The 25,743-nt window shown below is 47.7% G+C and overlaps 1 protein-coding gene across 3 annotated transcripts in view; it reads right to left on the bottom strand.

Moving 5' to 3' along the window:
- Positions 1-25,743, bottom strand: part of CACNA1A (calcium voltage-gated channel subunit alpha1 A) — a 191,315-nt gene that overhangs the window by 77,283 nt on the left and 88,289 nt on the right. For all 3 annotated transcript variants that reach the window (XM_030196931.1, XM_030196930.1, XM_030196929.1), the window contains 6 exons: positions 24,025-24,876; positions 19,830-20,281; positions 19,187-19,325; positions 17,987-18,116; positions 3,755-3,814; positions 1,094-1,200 (listed from right to left, as the gene is read on the bottom strand). In XM_030196931.1, the coding sequence (XP_030052791.1) occupies positions 1,094-1,200; positions 3,755-3,814; positions 17,987-18,116; positions 19,187-19,325; positions 19,830-20,281; positions 24,025-24,876 (1,740 nt within the window). The remainder of the gene's footprint in view (positions 1-1,093; positions 1,201-3,754; positions 3,815-17,986; positions 18,117-19,186; positions 19,326-19,829; positions 20,282-24,024; positions 24,877-25,743) is intronic.

Below are 25,743 nucleotides of genomic sequence, written 5' to 3'. Positions count from 1 at the left end.
TGCTAGTCACCGAAACACGGCCCGTGTCGGGTCTTTTTGTCAAGGCTTATTCATTAAAGAACTGTGTTCCATTTTTAAAGGCCCATGGTGCTGTTGTTTTGTTTGGACTTATATTCTTATGTAACAGCATCCGGCTGCCCAGTTTCTGTTATACAACACTAGTGCCAAAATTTAGGTGCGTCTGCTTAAACACACACATGCGTAAATCATCACTGTAGCACAAAATGACAGTATGCTATCATGTAAGCAGCACTAGAGTCATCCATGCCCTCCCCCATCAACCCCCTGGAATTACATGTTCTGTGGCTTTTATGCTTACATGATTGAATATCTCTGGGCACACACGTGTGAATGTGATATTCATGCGCACAAGCGCTAGTATCCTATGATCTTAGTACACAAATCACACTTACATTTGGGCACCAGTTGTAGAATTAGGAGGATAGTGTTTAAATATGCAATAATTTCCCACCTCTCGACCAATAGTTCTGTAGATCATATTGGGACATTTAGAGCCAATACTATCCATAAAAGCCATTTTGCGTTTGGCAGCCCTGGTAAATTCACAATTGATTTGGAATATCAGTCTGACATGCAATATATATGTACATAAGTACAAAAGTTTGATAGAGGTGATTTTAGATTGAGTGGAACAGAAATTTGTTAAATAAATAAATAATATCACACCCTAAATCTATCACAGGGAAATAAAATAAGATAAATCAAACAGCTCTGAAGCAGGCAGGAGAAAGGCTTCTGGGAGTCCAGGCTGTGGCATCTCGCCAGCATCCTTAGCATATCTGGAATGAAGAGAGTCCAGCTGTGAACAGCTGCTAAACAGAGTCACAACTTCATCTATTCTCTTACCTTTCAGTTTTCAAGAGCTAAACGGCCATTTTCAACCATGCTTGTACAACCAATAACCCTGCTTGAATGTCTGCTCAGTGGTGTAATAGGAACCTGGTAATTCCTGGGGTGAAGGGGGGGGGGGGGGGGGTGAGGCTGGGACTCAGAGAGCGGGAGAGCATAAATCGCTGCCACAATCATGATCCAAACATTTCCACCTCCTAAAAAAGATCAATGTAAAACTTACGAGAAAATAAAGGCCACCAGTGCACCACTGACCACAATGAAATCCAGGACGTTCCAGAGATCACGAAAGTATGCCCCCTGATGCAAAATCAATCCCAGATCAATCATCTAAGGAAAGGAATCAGAAAGAGAAATGAAATAAAATCTCCAGTAGGGGTGTAGAGAGATGAACGGTATGAGCGAGACTGGAAGATCCTGAGTCTAGCTTCTCTTCCTAAGGCCGGAGGATAAGGTTTTGGGGGGGGGGGGGGGGGGGGGGGAGGGAGGAATGTGGGCTGCAGAAGCAGCACTTACAGATCCGGGCTGGAGAAATCACTGAGCACCATCCAATCATAATAGTAATTATAATAAATTCCATATCCCAGGTATATTCCATGCAATACATTCAGGGTCCTGATTCTCAGATATTCACTCCCTGTGATATATATTGAGGTGTGATTCTCAGATATTCACTCCCTGTTAAATATTTGGTTATGATTCTCGGGTATTCACTCCCTGTTATATATATTTGGTTATGATTCTCAGGTATTCACTCCCTGTGATATATTTGGTTATGATTCTCAGATATTCACTCCCTGTGATATATACATTGAGGTGTGATTCTCAGATATTCACTCCCTGTGAAATATTTGGTTATGATTCTCGAGTATTCACTCCCTGTGATATATTTAGTTATGATTCTCAGGTATTCACTCCCTGTGTTATATTTGGTTATGATTCTCAGTAGGGCCGTGCCTAGGGTCTCTGGTGCCCCCTTGTAGACTATCAGTTGGCGCCCCCCCGTGTGGCACAAGAAGCAAAGGAAATAGGAGCTGAAACATGGAGTGGATCTTTGTGGGATTGCTCAACAAATAGAGGATTTACAACCACTTAGCTTTTCGTGCTTTCATGTTCACGAAATTAGTAATTAAATCTTTGATATCTAACTGGGCACATATATCATTCTCAATAGCAATCATGGAAAGGCTTACAAGCCTTTCTTGCGAAATACTTGATCGCAATTAATTTTTTATGATTTTTAACCGTGAAAATGATCGCTCACCAGTTGCCACACTGACAGGAATTGTCAGCAATATTCTTAGAAACAAATTGCTATACATTGCAAAATAAGATAGCAGATGTAAATTCTCAAAGTGGACATATTCCAAACGCTAAAATGAAAATAAAATGATTTTTTTCTACCTTTGGTGACTTTCTTTTTCTGATCATGCTGGCCCAGTATCTGATTCTGCTGCTATCTGTCCTCTTAACTCCATTTCCAGGGCTTCCTTTCCATTTATTTCTTTACTTTCCTCCTTTCTTTTTCATTTCTTGCTCTATATCCATAAGTAAAAGCTGGGTCCTCCGCAGACTTGACTGTCCAGTGGATCCAACTTCTGCCTATTTTCTCCATCCATGTGCAGTTTTTCTCCTCTCTTCCTTTTCCCTCATCTCATCTCCTTCCTCTCTCTTCCCTCTCCTCCATCCATGCCCAGCATTTCTTCTCTCTCCCTTACCCTCCATCCATGTGCATCTCCTTCCTCTGTCTTCCCTCCCATCCATCCATGTCCAACAATTCTCCTCTCTCCCCTCCATGTCCAGCAATTTTTCCTCTCTCCCTGGGCCCTGCCCTCCCATCCATGTCCATCCTTGTCCCTCTCTGCCCTTCCCTCCTCCATCCATATCCAGCAATTCTCCTCTCTCCCCTTCCATCCATTTCCAGCAATTTCTCCTCTCTCCCTGGGCCCTGCCCTCCCATCCATGTCCTTCTCTGCCTTTCCCTTACCTCAGCTCCGCACCGCCCTGGGGGCTTTAAATCTTTTACCTCCGACGGTCGCAGCAGCGGAGCAGCGTCAGTGAAAGCACTGCTGACGTCTTCAGCCTTCCCTTCACGCTCGCTCGTTCGTTCCCTCAGTGTCCTGCCTTCTTCTGACGTCATTTCCTTGTGAGGGCGGGACACTGAGGGAACCAACAAGCACAAAGGGAAGGCTGGAGACATCGGCAGTGCTTTCACTGACGCTGCTCCGCTGCTGCGACTGTCAGAGGTAAAAGATTTAAAGCCCCCAGGGCAGCGCGGAGCTGAGGTAAATGGCGAGGGTAAGCACCGTGGCAGCGCCCTCCAGAGGTCGGCGCCCCCCTGCGGTGCTTACCCTGCTTACCATGTTGGCACGGCCCTGATTCTCAGGTATTCACTCCCTGTGATATATTTGGGTGTGATTCTCAGATATTCACTCCCTGTGATATATATATTGAGGTGTGATTCTCAGATATTCACTCCCTGTGAAATATTTGGTTATGGTTCTCGGGTATTCACTCCCTGTGATATATTTGGTTATGATTCTCAGGTATTCACTCCCTGTGATATATTTGGGTGTGATTCTCAGATATTCACTCCCTGTGATATATTTGGTTTTGATTATCAGGTATTCACTCCCTGTGGTATATTTGGGTGTGATTCTCAGGTATTCACTCCCGGTGATATATTTGGGTATGATTCTCAGGTATTCATTCACTCCCTGTGATATATTTGGGTATGATTCTCAGGTATTTGTGTGTAATTCTCAGGTATTTAATCCATGTGATACATTTGGGGTGTGATTCTCAGGAATTCATTCCCTGTGATAGATTTATGGCTCCATATTTCTCCTTTCCCCTCTAGTATAGAACATGTAAAAATCCTCACCTTTATAACCATCTCAAATGTGAACACTCCTGTGAAGACGTAGTCAAAGTAACGTAGAACCTTGAGAGATGAAGAGGAACAGAAAGAGAGCAGCATATGAATCATTTTTGGAGTTGGGACTCAAGCCTCAGTTCTGCTGGATGTCTCTGAAAATGGGTGGGAATGTGACGCTGCCCTCGGTAAGACTCACATTTCATTCTGGAAATTGATTATCTCACTTTTCCATCCATTCAATTAAACCTTGGTGATAGATGTAAATATGGACAGAGCAGAAGAACACGTGACTCTGAAGCAGGTCAGGGTTTACCCTCTGACGGTTCCTAAATAAACAAGTGCATTGGGCCCAGCATTGTAATATAACAGGATGTTTTGAGGGATTCAAGCTGATGACCCTGTGTATTGGGTATAGGACATTTGCAGCTGAGACACAGAGACCACTTAGAGAAAGAAATGTCACTCCCTGGAGGAACCCATTAAAGCAGCAAGAGTTTGGTCTAATCACTGATCGAAAGTAAGGAGAGCCAGGCAGACACACCCTCACTGGTACAACTGCTCTTAGTGGACCTAGCCTGGGTTATTGCTATCCTGCTCCTCTTTACTGCCTAGCTCTACCCTACTCTTATTATACCTACTTCCTGCAACATTTCTGGTGCCTGCTTCACACCCAGTTCCTGCTTCACACCCAGTTCCTGCTTCATGCCTGGTTTCTGCTACATGCCTGGTTCCTGCTGCACACCCAGTTCTTGCTCCACACCTAATTCTTGCTTCACACCTGGTTCCTGCTTCATGCTTAGTTCCTGCTTCATGCTCGGTTCCTGTTTCACACCCAGTTCCTGCTTCATGCCTGGTTTCTGCTTCACACCCAGTCCCTGCTTTACACCCAGTTCCTGCTTCACACCTGGCTCCTGCTTCATGCCTGGTTCCTGCTTCACACCTGGTTCCTGATTGTAATAGACCTGGAGTTCGGCTCAGTGTAGAGCCTGCATTTAGCTGACCCCTCATGTTTTGGTGCAAGCTTGTGCAGCTCAAGCAGTCTGTGAAAGAGAGGATATGCTACTTGTTTACTGGACTAGTGGCTAAAGCACAGAGGAAACAGACAGGAGATGAGTCAAAGGTGTCTGACTATGAAATCATCTGTTTGTTATGGACTATAAAAGTAGTGGAAAGCCCCCCCCCCCTCTGGTTGAAACCCTCCGCTAATAGTGTGATGCAGGTATCAAAACTTCTTTCAGGCGTAGCTGAAGAGGGGCTTTCCTAGCTGTAGAGGCACTGAGATGATGCTGAAATGTTTGATGATGTATTTTTAAGCTGCTAATAAATGTCTGTTTGTCTGTCTTTAGTATCTTTATCTGCGTAAATGTTTTTTTCTGATGACAAGCAGGCTGCTTGTTCTCACATGTGGGTCAGCGTCCACGGCGGCCCCAGGAACGGAGATTTTCCAGCAAAATCTTCAAAACCTTTGCAACAGCCAGTAGAGCACGGAATGGACACACCACACATGCACGGCCATCTTCCCGCCCGCGTGCGTCCGTTCCCGCCTCAGTTTTTTCTTTTCCGCGGTGGAGAGTGGCCGCATGTTGGTCTCTCTCCCATAGGTCCCAGGAAAAGCTTAGGTGCCCTTTGTTCACGTTTAGCGCTTTCTTTTTGTTTTAGGTCGCCTTTTTCCTTGTCTTTTTGTTTCCAGTTTAAAAAAAAAAAAAACAACAACCCTCTTTTTCTTAGTTTTTTGACCTGGTAAGTTTTCTTTCGATTTCCGTTGCGGCCCTTTTTGGTCGCTCGTCCGCAGTTCTCCCTTTTTGTGCCCTTTGTTGGCACGATCGAGCCATTTGATTTTGCCACCGCGAGTTTTCCACTGATGTCATCGAAGCCTCTCAGTGGCTTCAAGAAGTGTGCTCGGTGCCAGCGGTCAATCTCGAGCACTGATCCGCACTCCTGGTGCATCCAGTGCCTTGGGCCAGACCATCGCCCAGACACTTGCAAGTTGTGTCTGAGTTTTAAAAAGTGGACACAGGCATCGAGAAGAGCTCTTCGGGACTGTCTTTTCGGAGCGCCGACCGATTCCTCAGTGTTGACGGCAACATCGGTACCAAGGTCGGTGGTGTTGATATTGACACCGGGGATGACATCGACATCGGGAGCACAGGTAATGGCTGTCCAAACTTCACCTTTAGCTGGGAGCAGTGAGCCATCGACTGGGTCTCCACCCGTCTCAAAGACTACTGCTGGGCAGGCCCACCGGGACCGACCGTTGTCGGACCCGGATTTCACGTCCTCCTCGTCGGTACCGAGGAGTACCGGTGACGTGCTTTGAGCGAAGGCTAAGAAGCATCGGCACTGGTCTCCTTCGAGACACGGTACCGGGAGCTCTGGGGCGTCAAAGGATTCGGCACCCGGAAAGCGTCGACGCCGGGAGGAACGCTCCCCCTCCATACAAGAGGTGTCGGTGCGTCGATCTCTGGACAGCCCGGTACCGCCTCCCAGGCTTTCGCAGATTCTGACTTCCACTCCTGCACCGGCCTCCCAGCCTTCCTCGACAGCGACTCTGGAGGACAGCATCTGAGCCATTCTTCCAGGCCTTCTGGAAGGGCTGCAGCAGCGCTCTGTTCTGGTACCTGGGGTGCTTGCGCCTCCGGTACCAACGATGGAAGTGGCGGCTGGCTCAGTGCCTCGGCTGCCACCCAGGTCAACTCTCCTTCTCAGGGTCAGCCCCAGCGCGCTCATTCACGTCAACAGCATGCGCCCAGACAGGCCCCTGCAACTCCCCAACAAAAGCAAGGGATGGGCTTTTGACTGGCTCCAGCTGAGCATAGCCGCCATAAACGTACCTGTGCTGGACGATCTACTGGTTGGAGGGAGGTTAAACTTTTTTCACCAAAGGTGGCCTCTCTTAACCTCCGACCAATGGGTTCTTCAAATAGTCCAGTTGGGGCACTCCCTCAATTTGATCTCCAGACCTCCAAATTGTCCACTGGGAGCTCAGTCTTTCAGCTTCCAGCATAGGCAGGTACTTGCAGAGGAACTCTCCGCCCTTCTCAGCGCCAATGCGGTTGAGCCCGTTCCACCAAGGCAAGAAGGGCTGGGATTCTATTCCAGGTACTTCCTTGTGCAAAAGAAGACAGGGGGGATGCGTCCCATCCTAGACCTAAGAGCCCTGAACAAATATCTGGTCAGAGAAAAGTTCAGGATGGTTTCCCTGGGCACCCTTCTTCCCATGATTCAGAAAAATGATTGGCTATGATCTCTGGACTTAAAGGATGCTTACACTCACATTCCAATACTTCCAGCTCACAGGAAGTATCTGTGATTCCGTCTGGGAACACAGCACTTTCAGTATTGTGTGCTGCCCTTTGGGCTTGCCTCCACGCCCAGGGTGTTTGCAAAATACCTGGCGGTGGTTGCATCGTCGCTACACAGACTGGGAGTTGGGAGTGCATGTGTTCCCTTATCTCGACGATTGGCTAGTGAAGAACACCTCAAAGGCAGGAGCTCTACAGTCCATGCAAATGACTATTCGACTCTTGGAGCTACTAGGGTTTGTCATCAGTTACCCAAAGTCCCACCTTCTTCCAGTTCAACAAATAGAATTCATAGGAGCTTTGCTGGACTCTCAGACAGCTCGGGCCTATCTTCTCGAGACGAGAGCAGACAACCCTCTGTCTCTCATTTCCATGGCCAGGGCATCTCGGCAGATCACAGCTCGACAGATGTTGAGACTTCTAGGCCATATGGCCTCCACAGTTCATGTGACGCCCATGGCACGCCTGCACATGAGATCTGCTCAATGGACCCTAGCTTCCCAGTGGTATCAAGCTGCAGGGAATCTAGAGGATGTGATCCAGCTGCCCACCAATTTTCACAATTCCCTTCAGTGGTGGACAATTCGATCCAATTTGACCCTGGGACATCCCTTCCAGATTCCTCTGCCTCAAAAAGTGCTGACCACGAATGCATCTCTCCTGGGGTGGGGAGTGCATGTAGATGGGCTCCACACTCAGGGAGCTTGGTCCCTCCAGGAATCAGGACTTCAGATCAATCTCCTGGAGCTACAAATGATGTGGAATGCTCTGAAGGCTTTCTGAGATCGGCTGTCCAATCAAATTATTCAAATTCAGACAGACAACCAGGTTGCCATGTATTACGTCAACAAGCAGGGGGGCACCGGATCTTGCCCCCTGTGTCGGGAAGCCATCCAGATGTGGCTTTGGGCACGCCAGCACGGCATGCTTCTCCAAGCCATGTATCTGGCAGGTGTACACAACAATCTGGCTGACAGATTGAGCAGGATAATGCAACCTCACGAGTGGATGCTCAACTCGAGCCTCGTACGCAAGATTTTCTGGGAGTGGGGCACCCCCTCGGTGGATCCTTTTGCCACTCAGCTCAATCACAAGCTCCCTCAGTTCTGTTCCAGACTTCAGGCCCATGACAAGCTAGCATCAGATGCCTTTCTTCTTCATTGGGGGACGGACCTTCTGTACGCGTATCCTCCCATACCTTTGGTGGGGAAGACTTTGCTGAAACTCAAGCAAGACCACGGAACCATGATTCTGATTGCGCCCTTTTGGCCGCGTCAGATCTGGTTCCCTCTTCTTCTGGAGTTGTCCTCCGAAGAACCGTGAAGATTGGAGTGTTTTCCAACCCTCATCACTCAGAACAAGGTGGCGCTTCTGCATCCTGACCACCAGTCCTTGGCTCTCAGCCTGGATGTTGAAAGCATAGACTTTGCTTCCTTGGGTCTTTCTGAGTGTGTCTCACAAGTCTTGCTTGCTTCCAGGAAAGATTCCACAAAGAAGTGTTACTCTTTTAAATGGAGGAGGTTTGCCATCTGGTGTGACAGCAAGGCCCTAGATCCTCGCTCTTGTCCTACACAGACCCTGCTTGAATACCTTCTGCACTTGTCATAGTCTGGTCTCAAGACCAACTCCGTAAGAGTTCATCTTAATGCAATTAGTGCTGTCCATTATCATGTAGAGGGTAAGCCTATCTCTGGACAGCCTTTAGTTGTTCGCTTCATGGGAGGTTTGCTTTTGTCAAAGCCCCCAGTCAAACCTCCACCAGTGTCATGGGATCTCAATGTCATCCTCACCCAACTGATGAAACCTCCTTTTGAGCCACTGGATTCCTGCTATCTGAAGTACTTTACCTGGAAAGTCATTTTCTTGGTGGTGGTTACTTCAGCTCATAGAGTCAGTGAGCTCCAAGCCTTGGTAGCCCATGCTCCTTATACTAAATTTCATCATAGCAGAGTAGTCCTCCGCACACACCCTAAGTTCTTGCCGAAGGTGGTGTCGGAGTTCCATCTGAACCAGTCAATTGTCTTGCCAACATTTTTTCCCCGTCCTCATACCCGCCCTGCTGAACGTCAGTTGCATACATTGGACTGCAAGAGAGCATTGGCCTTCTATGTGGAGCGGAGAATACCTGCTACAGGTAAGTATCTTCACTTTCTCCGAGGACAAGCAGTCTCAGTATTCTTACGTATGAATTGTCGTCCTCGACGACCTAGGAGTCCGGAACTTTAAAAAACAAAAAGAAGTCTCCATAACGCACTATGGCACGGGCCGAACGCACTGATCATGTGCGAACAGCTTCCCGCCCGCGATGCGAGCATGCCCTAACTAGTTTTTTCTTCTCCGCATTTCTGAACAGTCAGGTTTTCCCCGCTGTCCAGGTTTTTCGCTCAGGAGACGGACTTTTAGCGTTTATTGCTATTTTTTCTTCTTTATTTCTTAGTTTTTACTTTCAGTAGAATAATATATTTTTTAAAAATCATTTTCCTTCATTTTTCTTAGTTTTTCTCATCTTTTTAAGTTTCCTTTAGTTTTCATCATGGCCGACCTTTAGGCCGCTCGGCCGGATCTTTTTCCCTCTTTGTGCCCTTTTTTATTGGCACCATCGAGCCTTTTAATTCGCAGCCGCTATTTTCCTGCCCATGTCATCGAAGACTCCCAGCTGCTTCAAGCGTTGTACTCGCTGCAACCGGACCATCTCGAGCACCGACTCCCCACACGTGGTGTCTTCAGTGTCTTGGGCCCAACCATCTCCCAGCTCCCTGTAAGCTGTGCAAATTAATGAAGAAGTGGACCGAAGTGGCTCGAGAGGCTCAGCGTGAGAAACGTTTTTTCTGAGCGGTCCGCTCCTTCGATGCCGACATCGGTACCGAAGGCATTGACGTCAACATCGAGGGAAGCAGCGACACCGAGAGTGCAGGTAATGACTGCCGAGAGACTGCATCGAGCTGGGAGTAGCGAGGCATCGAGTGGGTCTCCACCCATCTTGAGGCCTACTGCTATGCAGGCCCCCCGGACCCGGCCCCAAGGAGGCGTGAGGATTCCAGGTCCTCCTCGTCGGTACCAAGGAGTCTCGATGACGGGCGTCGAGCGAAGGCTAAGCAGCATCGTCATCGATGTCCTTCCAAGCATGGTACCGGGAGCTCCGGGGAGCCGAGGGAGTTGGCACCCGAGAAGCGTCGGTGCCGGGAGGACTGCTCACCTTCCATACAAGAGGTGCCGACGCGTCGGTCATCTGGCAGCCTCGTACCGGCTCTCGAGCCCCCTCAGATTCTGGTACCGACTCCTGCACCTTCCATACCAACTGCAGAGGCGCCATCTGGGTCATCGCCTGTGAGGAGGTCCCCGTCCTCGGTGCCACTTGCGGTACCGGCGTCGGCTGCCACCCGGGTCGATTCCCCCTTGACGTCGGTGGAGGAAGCTTCGCCGGAGTCTAGGCAGGGGTCACCTTCTCGACATCCCCCACGAGGTCATCAATCCTTGACATTGAGACGGCTTGGGTTCAGGCTGCTCTTAGAGAGCTTTTGTCCGACACCGATGAGGAGCGCTCGTGGGAAGAGGAGCAGAACCCCAGATACTTTTCGGAGGAAGAGTCATGTGGGGTCCCCTATGATCCTACTCCGCCCATTGAGAGTAGAATGTCTCCTCCTGAGAGTCTCTCTTTTTCATCTTTTGTTAGGGAAATGTCTAAGGACATTCCATTCCCTATGGAGGTTGTGGATGAGCCCAAGGCCGAGATGCTCGAGGTCTTGGATTATCTTTCTCCGCCCACAGAGGTTGCTACAGCCCCCTTGCATAATACACACAGGGAAGTGCTTATGTGAAATTGGTCGTTCCCTCTTTCTAACTCAGTTGTCCCCAAGAAATCCAAGTCCCAGTACAGAGTCCATAGAGAGCTGTAATGGTGAAGGCCCAACTTCCTCATGATTCCATGGTGGTGGACTCCACTCTCAGAAGAGCCAAGAGTACTAGAGACTATGCCTCGGCACCCCCAGGCAGAGAGTCTAGGACCTCGCCACCAAGATCCAGATGTACCAGCTCTACTCGAGCATCCACATGCGGAACTCGGTGAGGCAACTGTCCAGTTTAGTTGAAGCACTTCCTCTGGAGCTTGCTGAAACTTTTCACCAAGTGGTCAGGCAGCAGAAGGCATGTCACAAATTCCTGGCCAGGGGGTCTTATGACACTTTTGATGTGGCATCCTGAGTAGCTGCTCAAGGTATAGTGATGCGCAGACTCTCATGGCTGCGTGTCTCTGACCTGGATCAGAAGACCCAGCAGCATATGGCGGATGTTCCTTGCCGGGGGATAATCTTTTTGGAGAAAAAGTAGATGACATGGTCGATCAGATAAAAAAGCATCATGTCGCCATGGATTCTCTCTCCCGCCGGATGTCTTCTGCTACGGCCTCCTCTTCTAGGAGGGTTTTTGGAGGGAAGAGGAGTGCTCCCTATTCCTATAACCGGCGTAGGTACACTCCTGCTTCCCGGCAGCCGGTTCAGGCTCAGCCCCAGCATGCATGTTCCCGTCAACACCGTGCGCCTATGGCCCCTAGGGCTCCCCAGCAAAAGCAAGGGACGGGCTTTTGACTGGCTCCAGTGCAGCATAGCCTCGGTAAAAGTGTCCATGCCAGACGGCTTGCCCGTCGGAGGGAGGTTGATATTTTTTCACCAAAGGTGGCCTCTTATAACCTCCGACAGGTGGGTTCTTCAAATAGTTCGGCTAAAATACACTCTCAATCTGGTTTCCAAGCCTCCAAATTGCCCACCGGGAGCTCAGTCCTTCAGATCCCAGCATAAGCAGGTACTTGCAGAGGAACTCTCCGCCCTTCTAAAGGCCAATGCGGTCGAACCCGTTCCACCAGGGGAAGAAGGGCTGGGATTCTATTCCAGGTACTTCCTTGTGCAAAAGAAAACAGGGGGGATGTGTCCCACCCTAAACTTAAGGGCCCTGAACAAATTCCTAGTCTGAAAAAAGTTCAGGATGGTTTCCCTGGGCACCCTTCTTCCCATGATTCAGGAGAATGATTGGCTATGCTCTCTGGACTTAAAGGATGCCTATACTCACATCTCGATACTCCCAGCTCACAGGAAGTATCTTCGATTCCGACTGGGAACTCAGCACTTTCAGTACTATGTACTGCCCTTTGGCCTTGCATCTGCACCCAGGGTCTTCACAAAGTGCCTGGCAGTTATCACAGCATCGCTACGCAGACTGGGAGTGCATGTGATGCACTTGGGATAGTAGAAATCCAAGGGAGACGTATGTGTTAGGCGGGGAGAGTCTGATAGGCACGGACGGGGAGAGGGATCTTGGGGTGATAGTATCTGAGGACCTGAAGGCGACAAAACAGTGCGACAAGGCGGTGGCAGTAGCTAGAAGATTGCTAGGCTGTATAGAGAGAGGAGTGACCAGCAGAAGAAAGGAGGTTTTAATGCCCCTGTATAAGACGTTGGTGAGGCCCCACCTGGAGTATTGTGTTCAGTTTTGGAGGCCGTATCTTGCGAAGGATGTTAAAAAAATGGAAGCGGTGCAAAGAAAAGCTACGAGGATGGTATGGGATTTACGTTCCAAGACGTATGAAGAGAGGCTTGCTGACCTGAACATGTACACCCTGGAGGAAAGGAGGAACAGGGGTGATATGATACAGACGTTCAAATATTTGAAAGGTATTAATCCGCAAACGAATCTTTTCCGGAGATGGGAAGGCGGTAGAACGAGAGGACATGAAATGAGATTGAAGGGGGGCAGACTCAGGAAAGATATCAGGAAGTATTTTTTCACGGAGAGGGTGGTGGACGCTTGGAATGCCCTCCCGCGGGAGGTGGTGGAGAAAACGGTAACGGAGTTCAAACATGCGTGGGATACGCATAGAGGAATCCTGTGCAGAAGGAATGGATCCTCAGAAGCTTAGCTGAAATTGGGTGGCGGAGCAGTTGGGGGGAAGAGGGGGTGGTGGTTGGGAGGCGAGGATAGGGGAGGGCAGACTTATACGGTCTGTACCAGAGCCAGTGATGGGAGGCGGGACTGGTGGTTGGGAGGCGGGAAATACTGCTGGGCAGACTTATATGGTCTGTGCCCTGAAAAGGACAGGTACAAATTCAAGGTAAGGTATACACATATGAGTTTGTCTTGGGCAGACTGGATGGACCATGCAGGTCTTTTTCTGCCGTCATCTACTATGTTACTATGTGTTTCCTTATCTCGACGATTGACTGGTGAAGAGCACCTCAGAGGCAGGGGCTCTACAGTCCATGCGGATGACTATTTAACTGTTGGAGCTACTGGGGTTTGTAATCAATTATCCCAAGTCTCACCTTATCCCGGTACAGAAATTGGAGTTCATTGGAGCTCTGTTGGACACACATACGTCTCGAGCTTATCTTCCCCAGGCAAGGGCGGACAATCTCCTAGCTCTCATGTCTATGGCTTAAGCGTCTCAACAGATCACAGCTCGGCAGATGTTGAGAATCTTAGGACACATGGCCTCCACAGTTCATGTAACTCCCATGGCACATCTACATATGAAATCAGCTCAATGGACCCTAGCTTCTCAGTGGTATCAGGCCACAGGGGATCTAGAGGATGTAATCCATCTGTCCACCGAGTTTTGCAGATCCCTTCAGTGGTGGACCATTTGATCCAATTTGACCTTGGGAAGTCCATTCCAAATTCCTCAGCCACAAAAAGTGCTGACAACGGATGCATCCCTCCTGGGGTGGGGAGCTCATGTAGATGGGCTTCACACTCAAGGAGCTTGGTCTTTTGAGGAAAAAGATCTTCAGATTAACCTCCTGGAATTACGAGCGATCTGGAATACTCTCAAGGCTTTCAGAGATCGGCTGTCCCATCAAATCATTTCAATTCAGACAGACAACCAGGTTGTGATGTATTACACCAACAAGCAGGGGGGGCACCGGATCTCGTCCTCTGTGTCAGGAAGCCATCAAGATGTGGCTTTGGGCGCACCGTCACGGTATGTTTCTCCAAGCTACGTATCTGGCTGGCGTCAAAAACAGTCTGGCCGACAGGTTGAGCAGGATCATGCAACCTCACGAGTGGTGACTGAACATGGAAGTTGTCCACAAGATCTTCCGAGCGTGGGGCACCCCCTCGGTGGATCTTTTTGCCACTCAGACCAATCACAAAGTTCCTCAATTCTGTTCCAGACTTCAGGCCCACGACAGACTAGCGTCAGATGCTTTTCTCCTTCATTGGGGGACAGGTCTTCTGTATGCGTATCCTCCCATACCTCTAGTAGGGAAGACTTTGCGGAAACTCAAGCAAGACTGTGGAACCATGATTCTGATTGCACCTTTTTGGCCCTGTCAAATCTGGTTCCCTCTTCTTCTGGAGTTGTCCTCCGAAGAACCATGAAGATTGGAGTGTTTTCCGACCCTCATCACACAGAACGGGGGGTCGCTTCTGCACCCCAACCTCCAGTCTCTGACTCTCACGGCTTGGATGTTGAGAGTGTAGAGGTTGCCTCTTTAGGTCTGTCGGAGGGTGTCTCCTGAGTCTTGCTTGCTTCCAGGAAAGATTCCACGAAAAAGTGTTATTCTTTTAAATGGAGGAGGTTTGCTGTCTGGTGTGTCAGCAAAGCCCTAGATCCTTTTTCTTGTCCTACACGGACCTTGCTTGAATACCTTCTACACTTATCAGAGTCTGGTCTCAAGACCAACTCCGTAAGGGTTCACCTTAGTGCTATCAGTGCTTATCATCAACGTGTAGAAGGCCAGCCTATCTCTGGACAGCCTTTAGTTGTTCGTTTCATGAGAGGTTTGCTTTTGTCATAGCCCCCAGTCAAACCTCCACCAGTGTCATGGGATCTCAACGTTGTTCTCACCCAGCTGATGAAAGCTCCTTTTGAGCCACTAAATTCCTGCCATCTGAAGTACTTGACCTGGATGGTCATTTTCTTGGTGGCCGTTACTTCAGCTCATAGAGTCAGTGAGCTCCAAGCCCTGGTAGTGCATGCACCTTATATCAAGTTTCATCATAACAGAGTAGTCCTCCGCACTCACCCTAAGTTCTTGCCGAAGGTGGTGTCGGAGTTCCATCTGAACCAGTCAATTGTCTTGCCAACATTTTTTCTGTGTCCTCATACCCGCCCTGGTGAAGACAAGTTGCACACCTTGGACTATAAGAGAGCATTTGCCTTTTAAGTGGAGCGGACAAAGCCCTATAGACAGTCCGCCCAGCTGTTTGTTTCTTTTAATCCAACAGGAGGGGAGTTGCCATCGGAAAACACACCATCTCTAATTGGCTAGCGGATTGCATTTCCTTCACTTACGCCCAAGCTGGGCTAACTTTAGAGGGCCATGTCACGGCTCACAATGTTAGAGCCATGGCTGCGTCAGTGGCTCACTTAAGGTCAGCCTCCATTGAAGAGATTTGCAAGGCTGCAATGTGGTCATCAGTCCACACATTCACATCTCACTACTGCCTTCAGCAGGATACCCAACGTGACAGTCAGTTTGGGCAGTCGGTGCTGCAGAATCTGTTCGGGGTTTAGAATCCAACTCCACTCTCCTAGGCCCATTTATGTTCTGTTCCAGGCTGCACTCTCACGTAGTTGAGTTTCTTTTCAGGTCAATCTCTGTTATGTCCTTGCCATTGCGAGGCCCAATTGTTTATTATTTTGAGTGAGCCTGGGGGCTATGGATACCCCATACGTAAGAATACTGCTTGTCCTAGGAGAAAATGAAGATACATGCCTGTAGCAGGTATTCTCCGAGGACAGCAGGCTCAGTATTCTTACAACCCTCCCTCCTCCCCGTTGGAGTTGTTACAGTTCTCTCCTTTGCTTTTTACTAACTAGTTAGGGCACGCTCATGTTGCGGGTGGGAAGCCGTTCGCACATGCTCAGTGCGTTCAGCCCGCACGACGGCGCATTCTGGAGACTTCTTTTTGTTTTTCAAAGTTCCGGACTCCTGGGCCATCGCGGACGACGGCCCATACGTAAGAATACTGAGCCTGCTGTCCTCGGAGAATACCTGCTACGGGTATGTATCTTCACATTTCTTGCTTTTCTTCACTGGGATCCAAACAGACCTAGCACACTGCTTCATGCCCAGTTCCTGCTCTGCACCCAGTGTACATGCAGTGGGGTGGAGTTTGGGCACAGTGCAGATGGAGTGAACACGTATGTGCATAGATTTCATTTACATCACTTCTTGAGCAAGTATTAGTGATCATGCCTGCATTTAAAATACTCTTCTAAAAGCAGTCAATAGAAATAGAATAAAATGAAACATAGAAAAGAAAATAAGATGATACCTTTTTTATTGGACTAACTTAATACATTTTTTGATTAGCTTTCGAAGATAGCCCACCTTTTCCTCATCCTTTCAGACTGTCACTGAAATACTTTGATGTTTCACTTATATATGCTGTTACTTATCAAAATTTGCTTATTTCTGATCTGACGAAGAAGGGCTACCTTGGAAAGCTAACCAAAAAATGTATTAAGTTAGTCCAATAAAAAAGGTATCATCTTATTTTCTTTTCTGTGTTTTATTTTATTCTATTTCTATTGACTGCTTTTAGAAGTGGACTAACACAGCTACATATCTCTTTACTCAAAATACTCTTCTGTAATAGCAGCAAGCAGGTGCCTACCCATTGCACCCTGTTACAAACTTACACTCCATGTACCAGCATTCCCCAAGAGCTGGGAAAAAGCAGGAAATAAGGGACTGAAATGGGCAAGGAACGAGAAAGTGGTGGAGAGATTCGATAAAGGACAAATAACATCAAATGGAAGCCAGATCAAGACCTGCTTGCCACATCCCTCTGGGAGCTGTTCTAATTATTTCAATCTGTTGTTCCACAGGCTTCCTCTGATCCCCCCAGCTCTGGGGAGCTCTCCAGCAGAACTTAAGACAGCTGTACTGCTGGGTGATTAATGGACCCTCTCTCTCCTCACTCCTAACCTACTTAGCAGTAGCACAGAGGCTCCGAGAACCCCAGCATAAAGCTGTGCAACCCTCAGGGACCAAAATTCACAAGATTTCTGCACTTAAATTTGGCTTTTCACCTCTATTTGAGTGGTCTTATAATCCCTCCACAATTCAGCTACATTTGTAGCTGCCCAAGAGGGCTGATGGCATAGATTTAGTTGGTTAAAAAGGGGGCCATAGCCGGAGAAGATGGGTGAAATATACAAAGATCACTGGTTAAATCTATGTGGACGTCTCCATCCAGGAGCACGACTGCCTGCAATTTAACCACAGGAGTTTTGCGCAATATTCAATCACACATTTAATTTGTTTAAGTATGACTGAATAGTCAGGGAGAATCAGTTAGATTTCTCTGCTCTGCTGCTGCTGAGATGGTTTAAAGATCCCTGTTCTTTAAACTGCTCAGAGAACACACATTTTCCCAGTTTGAGTTCCTGACTGATCTGGATTCACCTACTTTCTAAGTTTCAAATTGCTGGAGAAAATCCACAATACATCCAATTACCGAGGGTTCCTCACATTATTCTAATCAAGTTTTTCACCGTAGGCATGTTTAAAAAGTTTTCTGCATCTCACTCCTGCTCTGCAGCACCTCCTGGTATTCCAGTACTGAGACCCTCTCACACACACAGAGCTTGCCAGTGCACCTCACTCCTGTCCTGCAGCACCCCTGCCAATGTACCTTACTCCTACCCTGCTGCATCCTGGGTCTCTTCTGTGATGATATAACCTTAATATGGACTCATCGAAAGTGCCACCTTAAACCTCTGCTCGTAGGAGAACATGACCTATTTGCCACAGTCACAGACTTCAGGCTGCCCTGCCATGCTCTGCCGACACTGGTCCTATGAAAATGGTGAGTGATAAGAATGATTCTGAGGTAGGACAAATATTGAGATGGAACAGAGGTCATAGTCCTGAGCTGGGTGCAGGAAGAGAGATGAGGGGGGACAGCGTCAGGATGACCACCTGAGACTTACGTTGTTGCGAGGAGCATCAGACTGGATGGGATCCTCAGCTGCCAGTGCTATGCTGCTCATGGCGATCACCAGCAGGATGCACATCTCAAAGTAGCGGAGATTCACAATATAATGGCAGGCCCTGCGCAGCCTGAAGGAGGAATAACCAGATCATAAACTGAGAACTTCAAGATAAAAAGCTTTTTCAACATTTACAGACCTCTTCCATTACAACCTGTAACTGACCCTGTACCTTTGTCTTCATCCCCTGAGCTCTCCAGTCCTAGAGGAGACAGGCTCTGTATCCCTGTGTCCATCCCCTGAGCCCTCCAGTCCTAGAGGTGACAGACTCTGTGTCCCTGTGTCCATCCCTTGAACCCTCCAGTCCTAGAGGTTACAGGCTCTGTATCTCTGTGTCCATCCCCCCAACCCTCCAGTTCTAGAGGTAACAGGCTTTGTATCCCCGTGTCCATCCCCTGAGCCCTCCAGTCCTAGAGGTGACAGGTTCTGTGTCCCTGTGTCCATCCCCTGAACCCTCTATTCCTAGAGGTCAAAGGCTTTATATCCCTGTGTCCATCCCCTGAATCCTCCAGTCAGGCTCTGTATCCCTTTGTCCATCCCCTGAACCCTCCAGTTCTAGAGGTGACAAGCTCTGTATCCCTGTGTCCATCCCCTGAGCCCTCCAGTCCTAGAGGTGACAGGCTCTGTATCCCTGTGTCCATCCCCTGAGCCCTCCAGTCCTAGAGGTGGCAGACTCTGTGTCCATCCCCTGAATCCTCCAGTCCTAGAGGTGACAGGCTCTGTGTCCCTGTGTCCATCTCATGAACCCTCCAGTCCTAGAGGTGACAGGCTCTGTGTCCCTGTGTCCATCCCTTGAACCCTCCAGTCCTAGAAGTCAAAGGCTCTATATCCCTGTGTCCATCCCCTGAATCCTCCAGTCAGGCTCTATATCCCTTTGTCCACCCCCTGAACCCTCCAGTTCTAGAGGTAACAGGCTCTGTATCCCTGTGTCCATCCCCTGATCTCTCCTAGAGGTGACAGGCTCTGCATCCCTGTGTCCATCCCCTTAGCCCTCCAGTCCTAGAGATGACAGACTCTGTGTCCCTGTGCCCATCCTCTGAACCCTCTAGACCCCGAGTACCCAGATTCCTCCTACATAAAGTTGACCAAAAAAAACAATGCCCTTCATGGTTGGCATCAAGAGAACTTGGTAAGACTCACGGGTTAGTGGTGGACAGGATGAACATAGAGCTGTAGGGTGGCATTGGTTTTGGACCATCTTCATTTTGCTCTTCCTCCTCTTCTTCCTTCTTCTCCAGCTCTTTTTTAGGGAGTAGGTCTGGATTGGCATTTTTGTTCACTGTTGAAAGATGTGCCAGTGAGAAGCATAAATTGAGCCCCCTGCACAGAGCTCTGTATTTTCCACATATATCCCAAAGGCATTGCTCACACCACAAACCTCTATGACTTTGCTGTGCTCTTAGACTGTCTTTAGGCTGGGCATACTCAGCAGTTCCATTCTGTACAACTTATTATTATTATCATCATTTATTGATTAAAATATCTATAGTCTACATATCTGAAAATCTATGTGGATTATAAAGGAAATACCCAATTAAAAACAGATGAAATGATATATAACCATCAGTCAAGCATTTCCACTATCCCACAGAGAGAAACTAACCAGTGACAGACTGAAAATGAACCAGCAACAGAAATTAACCAGTGTAAGACAGAAATTAATCAGCTATAGAGAGAAACTAAGCAGATGGATGCAAATCAAATAGACCTTATCTAGAGACAGGCAGAGAGACAGAGTCCTAAGTGTTATATGAGTCTGGAGAGTCAGAAATATAGCACTTACCTTGTACCAAGGTGTTATCAATAGGCAGAGGGGAGGTGACGGGAATGTCTACTGCCATTTGCTCCACTTTCTTGACCGTTTTTGCTGGGTTATTTTGGGTACTGGGATTAGTGACAATAAGGCTGTTCTCTGGCTTGCTGGGGTTACCGGGATAGTTGGGTGTCCTGCGGTTGGCAGTATTTTGGCAGTTGGGTGGGTTTAAGGTGTTGGACGGGTTGTGAGGTGTCCATGTAGGGGTGGAGTTGGCATGATTGCCCATTTTGGCTGGGCTTTGGGAGTTTATTGCATTAATAGAGTTGTGAGGATTTGTGGATTCTGTTGTCGCTAGTTTGTCATTTTTCATGTTATCAATGTCTTCCGCCAACTGGTCCCCTTGTCGTCTCAGATCCTGCTGAATTGGCCGAGTAGTGGAGAGGTTTGGAGCTGGCACAGAGCCAGGTCCCAGTGTGTCTCTGATGGCAGAAAAACAAAGAATAGGGTTAACTGAAAGAGCATGCACTGCCCCCTGGCACGTTTCTTTTTGTTAAACTGCCCAGGAATGACACAAACTGAGACTTGGTCCTTTACCTCTATAATTTTGTTACACATGGAAAAATTAAATTGAAGAGAGAACAAGAGAGGCAGAGTCTCCTGCGGATGAACAAAAGAAACAAGACAGCAGAGAACAAGGGAACAAATTACAGAAGTGTGAAATATAACACTGGACCATTTGATGAATTCCATAAAAATTGTAAAAACATTAGGAAATGTAAAAACTTTAAAAATACATAAAAGTCAAAAAGTATAAAAAGTTAACACAAATACATTTATTAAAAGAATACACAGAGGTCAATGTTCAGCAGTCTGGCTGCTGTTTAAACATTTACAGTAAGCCAGAGAGTGTAGTACAAGCAGTTAGCCTAGCAGGGCTAAAAAAAAAAAAAAGGTTTGGATAACTTCCTAAAAGAAAAGTCCATAAGCCATTATTAATATGGACTTGGGAAAAATCCACTGTTATCTTGCATCCTGGCTTAATTAATTTTTTTTGCAAATGGACCTTGAAGCCCTCATAGCTGGGAGCTGTTAATGGCTCATGACCCTGAAGACCCTTATAAATCAAGCAGGCAACTTTAAATATAATTTAACCTTCAGTGTAGTTTTATCAACAGTGGGATGCTTTTTCAAACTTCCTAACATGACATAATACTCTTGCTGATATATTTTGAAGAGTTGTAATTGTTAATTAACAATTTCTTAGTGCATTCCCATACACACATTATTGCAGTAGTCTAATTGAGTTAAAATGAAAGATTGAACTTTTAAAAACTGATCAAAATGAAAATGATTTCTCAGCTTCCATTCAGGAAGCTTATCTGTTCTTCCATAGAAAGTAAAAGGATCAAGAATGATTCCTAACGCTCTCAAAGAAGTTTCAGAAGGGAAGTGAAAACTCTTAACGATGTCCTTTATATATCATTTCAGAGGAACAATTCCTTAATCAAAGAATTTATTCAGCTTTAAAAATGTGATGAAACACAAGTCTACAGCTAAAATATCTCAGTATCTTACTCAGGCAGTTGAAAGTGGAAATAGATAGTTATATCACCAGCAAAATTACAATAGAAAATGTCCACTTCTGGCATTATCTTGCCAATACTGCTGAAAATGCAGATAGACCACCTTGGTATATCCAGGAAGTGCCAGAGCGGTTTGGGGTGCAGGCCTAGGCAGCACTGGCATTTAACTGTGAGAATAAAGTTAGGACAGCCAAAAGGTTGTCTGAACACTTCTCTGGGGATGAGATTGAATATCACCGATACCTGGATAAGCAGCAGTAACCAAATTATACTCGGATTTTCAGTATCAGCTGGTATCTCATTACCAGTGGTGAAAATCGGGATATAAAACACTTATTTTAAAAACACTGACTTCCATGGGATGATTATTGGGAGATAGTTTTTCAAATCCCCAAACCATGCCTAGAACACACCTCTAAAAATGCAATACATCCTGCGACATCTGCGTGTGTAAAACTGGGTCATTGTGTTCTAAAATGAACTCGTTTTCTATTCCTTTTCTGTGAGTCCTTTCTGCTCACTCATTTTCTACTCTTTCCTCACTCTAGAAATTGCATTCTTGTTTTTATTTTCATACTGTCTGCTTTGTTTGAAGTTTTACAATTCTGTTCATGTTCATATGGTCCAGTATCACATTTCACTCTGGTAATTTGCTTCCTTGTCCTCACTCAAGGAAATTAAATTGTCCTGCTCATGAGAAGTAAAAGAAATGTCCTCACTATCACTCAGGCCCAGATGCACTAAACTTTAACGACCCTTTAAAGACCCTTTAACGAAGAAATTTTCAACCGTAGCATGCATTAAAGGCCATTTTTCGACGACGCTAGCAGCTAACGAAAACAGAATGCAAACGAGTCACTTCTAATTGTAATGTGGACAATTCGGAATGCACTAACCATACCGACGATTGCACTGAATCAGTTACCGCGACACTGCTCCCTGCTTCTCCCTGCAGCATAAAAATCCAAGCTGGCACGTTTGAAAATATAAATAACCCACACAAACACGTGGCTCCCCGCTTCCCCCTGCTTAAAATATAAAATCAAACCAAAAATAAAAAAAGGATCAGGAGGGGGCAAAGGCGCTCATCAGGAGCGTCCTGTATGGACGGCCTTGCCCCCCCCCCCCCCCCGAGGTTGCCGCTGCTCCCCGCTTCCCCCTGTATTAAATAAAAAATCAAAACAAAAATCAAAAGTTTAGCAGCCCCGGCCCCCCTCCCTTCCTGTCTCTCTCTTTCTCCTTCTCCCACAGCTCCACCTCCCGCCATCCTCCGCCCCCATGCCCCGCCCCCCTGAGGTCGTCACTGGCGCTCCCCCCCCTCCACCGGACCCCCCCCTCCGCCTTACCAGGCCCGCGCAGCGCCTCTCACCTCTGTGTGAAGGCGCTGCACGGGCAAGAAGATCATTTGATCGCTGCGAGTCTTCAGGAGGACGTCTCTCCTTCCCTGACCTGGGCCCGCCCCTTCTGATGTAAGTAAGGGGGCGGGCCCAGGTCAGGAAAGGAGAGACGTCCTCCTGAAAACTCGCAGTGATCAGATGATCTTCTTGCCCGTGCAGCGCCTTCACACAGAGGTGAGAAGTGCTGTGCGAGCCCGGTGAGGCGGAGGGGGGTCCGATGGAGGGGGGAGCGGCAGCGACGACCTCAGGGGGGTGGGGCACGGGGCCGGAGGATGGTGGGAGGCGGAGCTGTGGAAGAAGGAGAAAGAGAGAGACAGGAAGGGAGGGGGGCCGGGGCTGCTAAACTTTTGATTTTTGTTTTGATTTTTTATTTAATACAGGGGGAAGCGGGGAGCATCGGCGACCTCGGGGGGGGGGGGGGGCAAGGCCGTCCATACAGGATGCTCCTGACGAGCGCCTTTGCCCCCTTCTGATCCTTTTTTTATTTTTGGTTTGATTTTATATTTTAAGCAGGGGGAAGCGGGGAGCCACGTGTTTGTGGTTTTTTTTGGTGGCTGTTGTTTTGACGTTTGTGGCATGCGCAGAGCAGCCAGCATAACACTTGGCTGCTCCGCGCATGCTTTAGGAGCTGATTACCGACTGGGATTACAACAGTTTAACGAATCTGTAATGCATTGTACTTTACAATACCGCACCGAACATGTACAACTTGTTTTTTTGGTGCATTCTTCGTTTTTTCAAATTCAGTAAGCACTTCTACGTTTTAGATTTTTTTACGTATGGTTGATGCATCTGGGCCTCAGTGCTGTAGCCTCTTCCCTGACACAGGGAAAGTCCTGTAGGTACTGCCTTTTTACATGACCCTCAAATTCATCAGGTTGAGCTGATGAGGACAGATTATTGTTGCACTGGAGAGATGGTCAGACTGAAACAATACGCAAACAGTTTTTCCCCATGTATTGAATATTATTATAGAACCCCAATCCACCAACAGATAGCAAAGTATTGTGGTCTGAAACAACTTAATTACACTAAAAACTAGAACCACTCAAGGAAAATGGTAGGAAATGCTGTGGACTGCTCACTTAATCCCATATCCCCACACTGTTACTCTTGCTCCTATCTCCTTACAGCATCTGAGAAGGTCTCTGGGTAATTTTCAGCTGTCTCCTGTTGCATCTCTTCCCACTGCATTCAGTGTTAAAAAAAGTCACACAACAGGTTACAAGATGGTTCACTTACTTTCTGTGTCGGTGCCTCCTTTCCTTCTCGTCCTGTTTGGATTCGGTGTCATAAGTAGACTGTGCAGCCTGCCGATGTCGTCGACGTCTCTCCCCATCTGGTTGATCACTGCCTCCCCCTGACCTAGAATCTCTGTTGGGTCGACTTCCCTCTCTGTGACGGGATCGACGGTCTGATTTGCCACTGCCATCGATGGCTGAGCTTTCCTCGCCAGCTCTTCGGTGTGGTCGATGGTGCCGGTGTTCCCTGTCAACTTCTCCCCGAGGGGACCCACTTCGGCTATCTTTGCTGCCTCCCTGCCGGTGCTGGTGCCGCCTGTGCACATCTGTCACTTTAGTCCACTCTGTTTCCCCATCTCTACAGACTCGGTCTTGGTTTCCCTTGCGCTCCTGGCCCTCATGGTAGTCCATTTCCTGGGATGTGCTGTCCCGGTTCAGCTCCACCTCCTTGCTACTACTTCGTGGTCTTCGAGGCTCCACGCCACTAGAATCTGTTCTCTCATAGCTTCTGGAGCTATTGGACTCCTGGGATCGCTCATGGTAGCGAGCTTGCTTTCTCAGGAAATCTTCGGCACGCTGCTGGCTCAGACGTTCATCCACGGTTGGATCATGAGGATAGCTCTTGTTGGTGTTGTTATTCCTGTTCTCCTGAGGATCCACCACAAGCGGACGATCCAGATGGGTCTTTATATCTGGCCTCATGTGCCGAGCATAGGACACTTTCCAACTCTCATCGGGGTCCAGCTCGTTGTACAAAGCTTCCCGGCTGGTCATGAGGTTCTGTCTCCGCATCTCGCTTGTGCGCTGTTCCCAGACAGATTTTGACAACTTTTGATTCTTCTGCTGTTCTTTTCTACAACAAAGAAAATATTCCTATAATCTATTTTTTCTTTTTTTGTTCAGCCTTATTTTTTTCCCTCTGAAATCTTAACATGAGAGAGTCCCACACAACCCACACTCCTGCAATATTCCCTACAGTACCTCCTGCTGGTAGAGGCTGGGACTGCAGGAGCTGTGAACTCCCCCACACCCAGTGCTTCTGCACCATGCCTTACAGAGCCTCCTGTTGGGAGATAGTGGCCTGTTCATTTGGCTTTGAGGGGAATAATGTCATATAAACACCTCTTTTTTTGTAAAAGCGATATAGCTGTCTATGTGCTTTTATAAAAGAGGTTTCATTTTATAAAGTCCACATGTACATTGCAGCTCCAGCCCTGCTCCATCCAAACTCCCTCCCCCAGGAATGCCTACTTTTTTCCATGTGAACACCCTGCAACATGTTATTAGAGCCATTTTCTGCATAAAATCAACCCCTCTGGTGCACAGGAAGAGCCGTTGGAAAAGCCTGGAAGTGTCCTGTTATAAACTGTGGGGCTTATGCCTGTACACGCCCTCTCTATGCACACTTCTACCACATTCATGAGAGGTGCTCAGTTAAGTGCATACATTGACCCCTCCCTCTCCAGCTGATATTTTAATTCTGTGGACAGCATGGCATTAAACACGCCAGCCACAGCATTTACATTTGTACCTGAATAGTGATACCAGTGCTGGCTATTGAGGTATAAGCTGCCCACAAGATAAAGTCAGGCCAACCTTTTTACTATCTTAACTTCATTCAGGTAGTTACCCGAATAGAGGACTGAATATTGCCGATAATCAGGTACGCTGTGCACATTTTCAGTGGCATTATTCTGATAGTGTACTGAAATTCCAGGTA

This window comes from Microcaecilia unicolor, chromosome 3, assembly GCF_901765095.1.
Source record: "Microcaecilia unicolor chromosome 3, aMicUni1.1, whole genome shotgun sequence".
In the NCBI taxonomy this organism is placed as follows: Eukaryota; Metazoa; Chordata; class Amphibia; order Gymnophiona; family Siphonopidae; genus Microcaecilia; species Microcaecilia unicolor.
The sequence above is the reverse complement of the archived record's forward strand: the minus strand, read 5'-3'. Positions and strand labels throughout refer to the sequence as shown.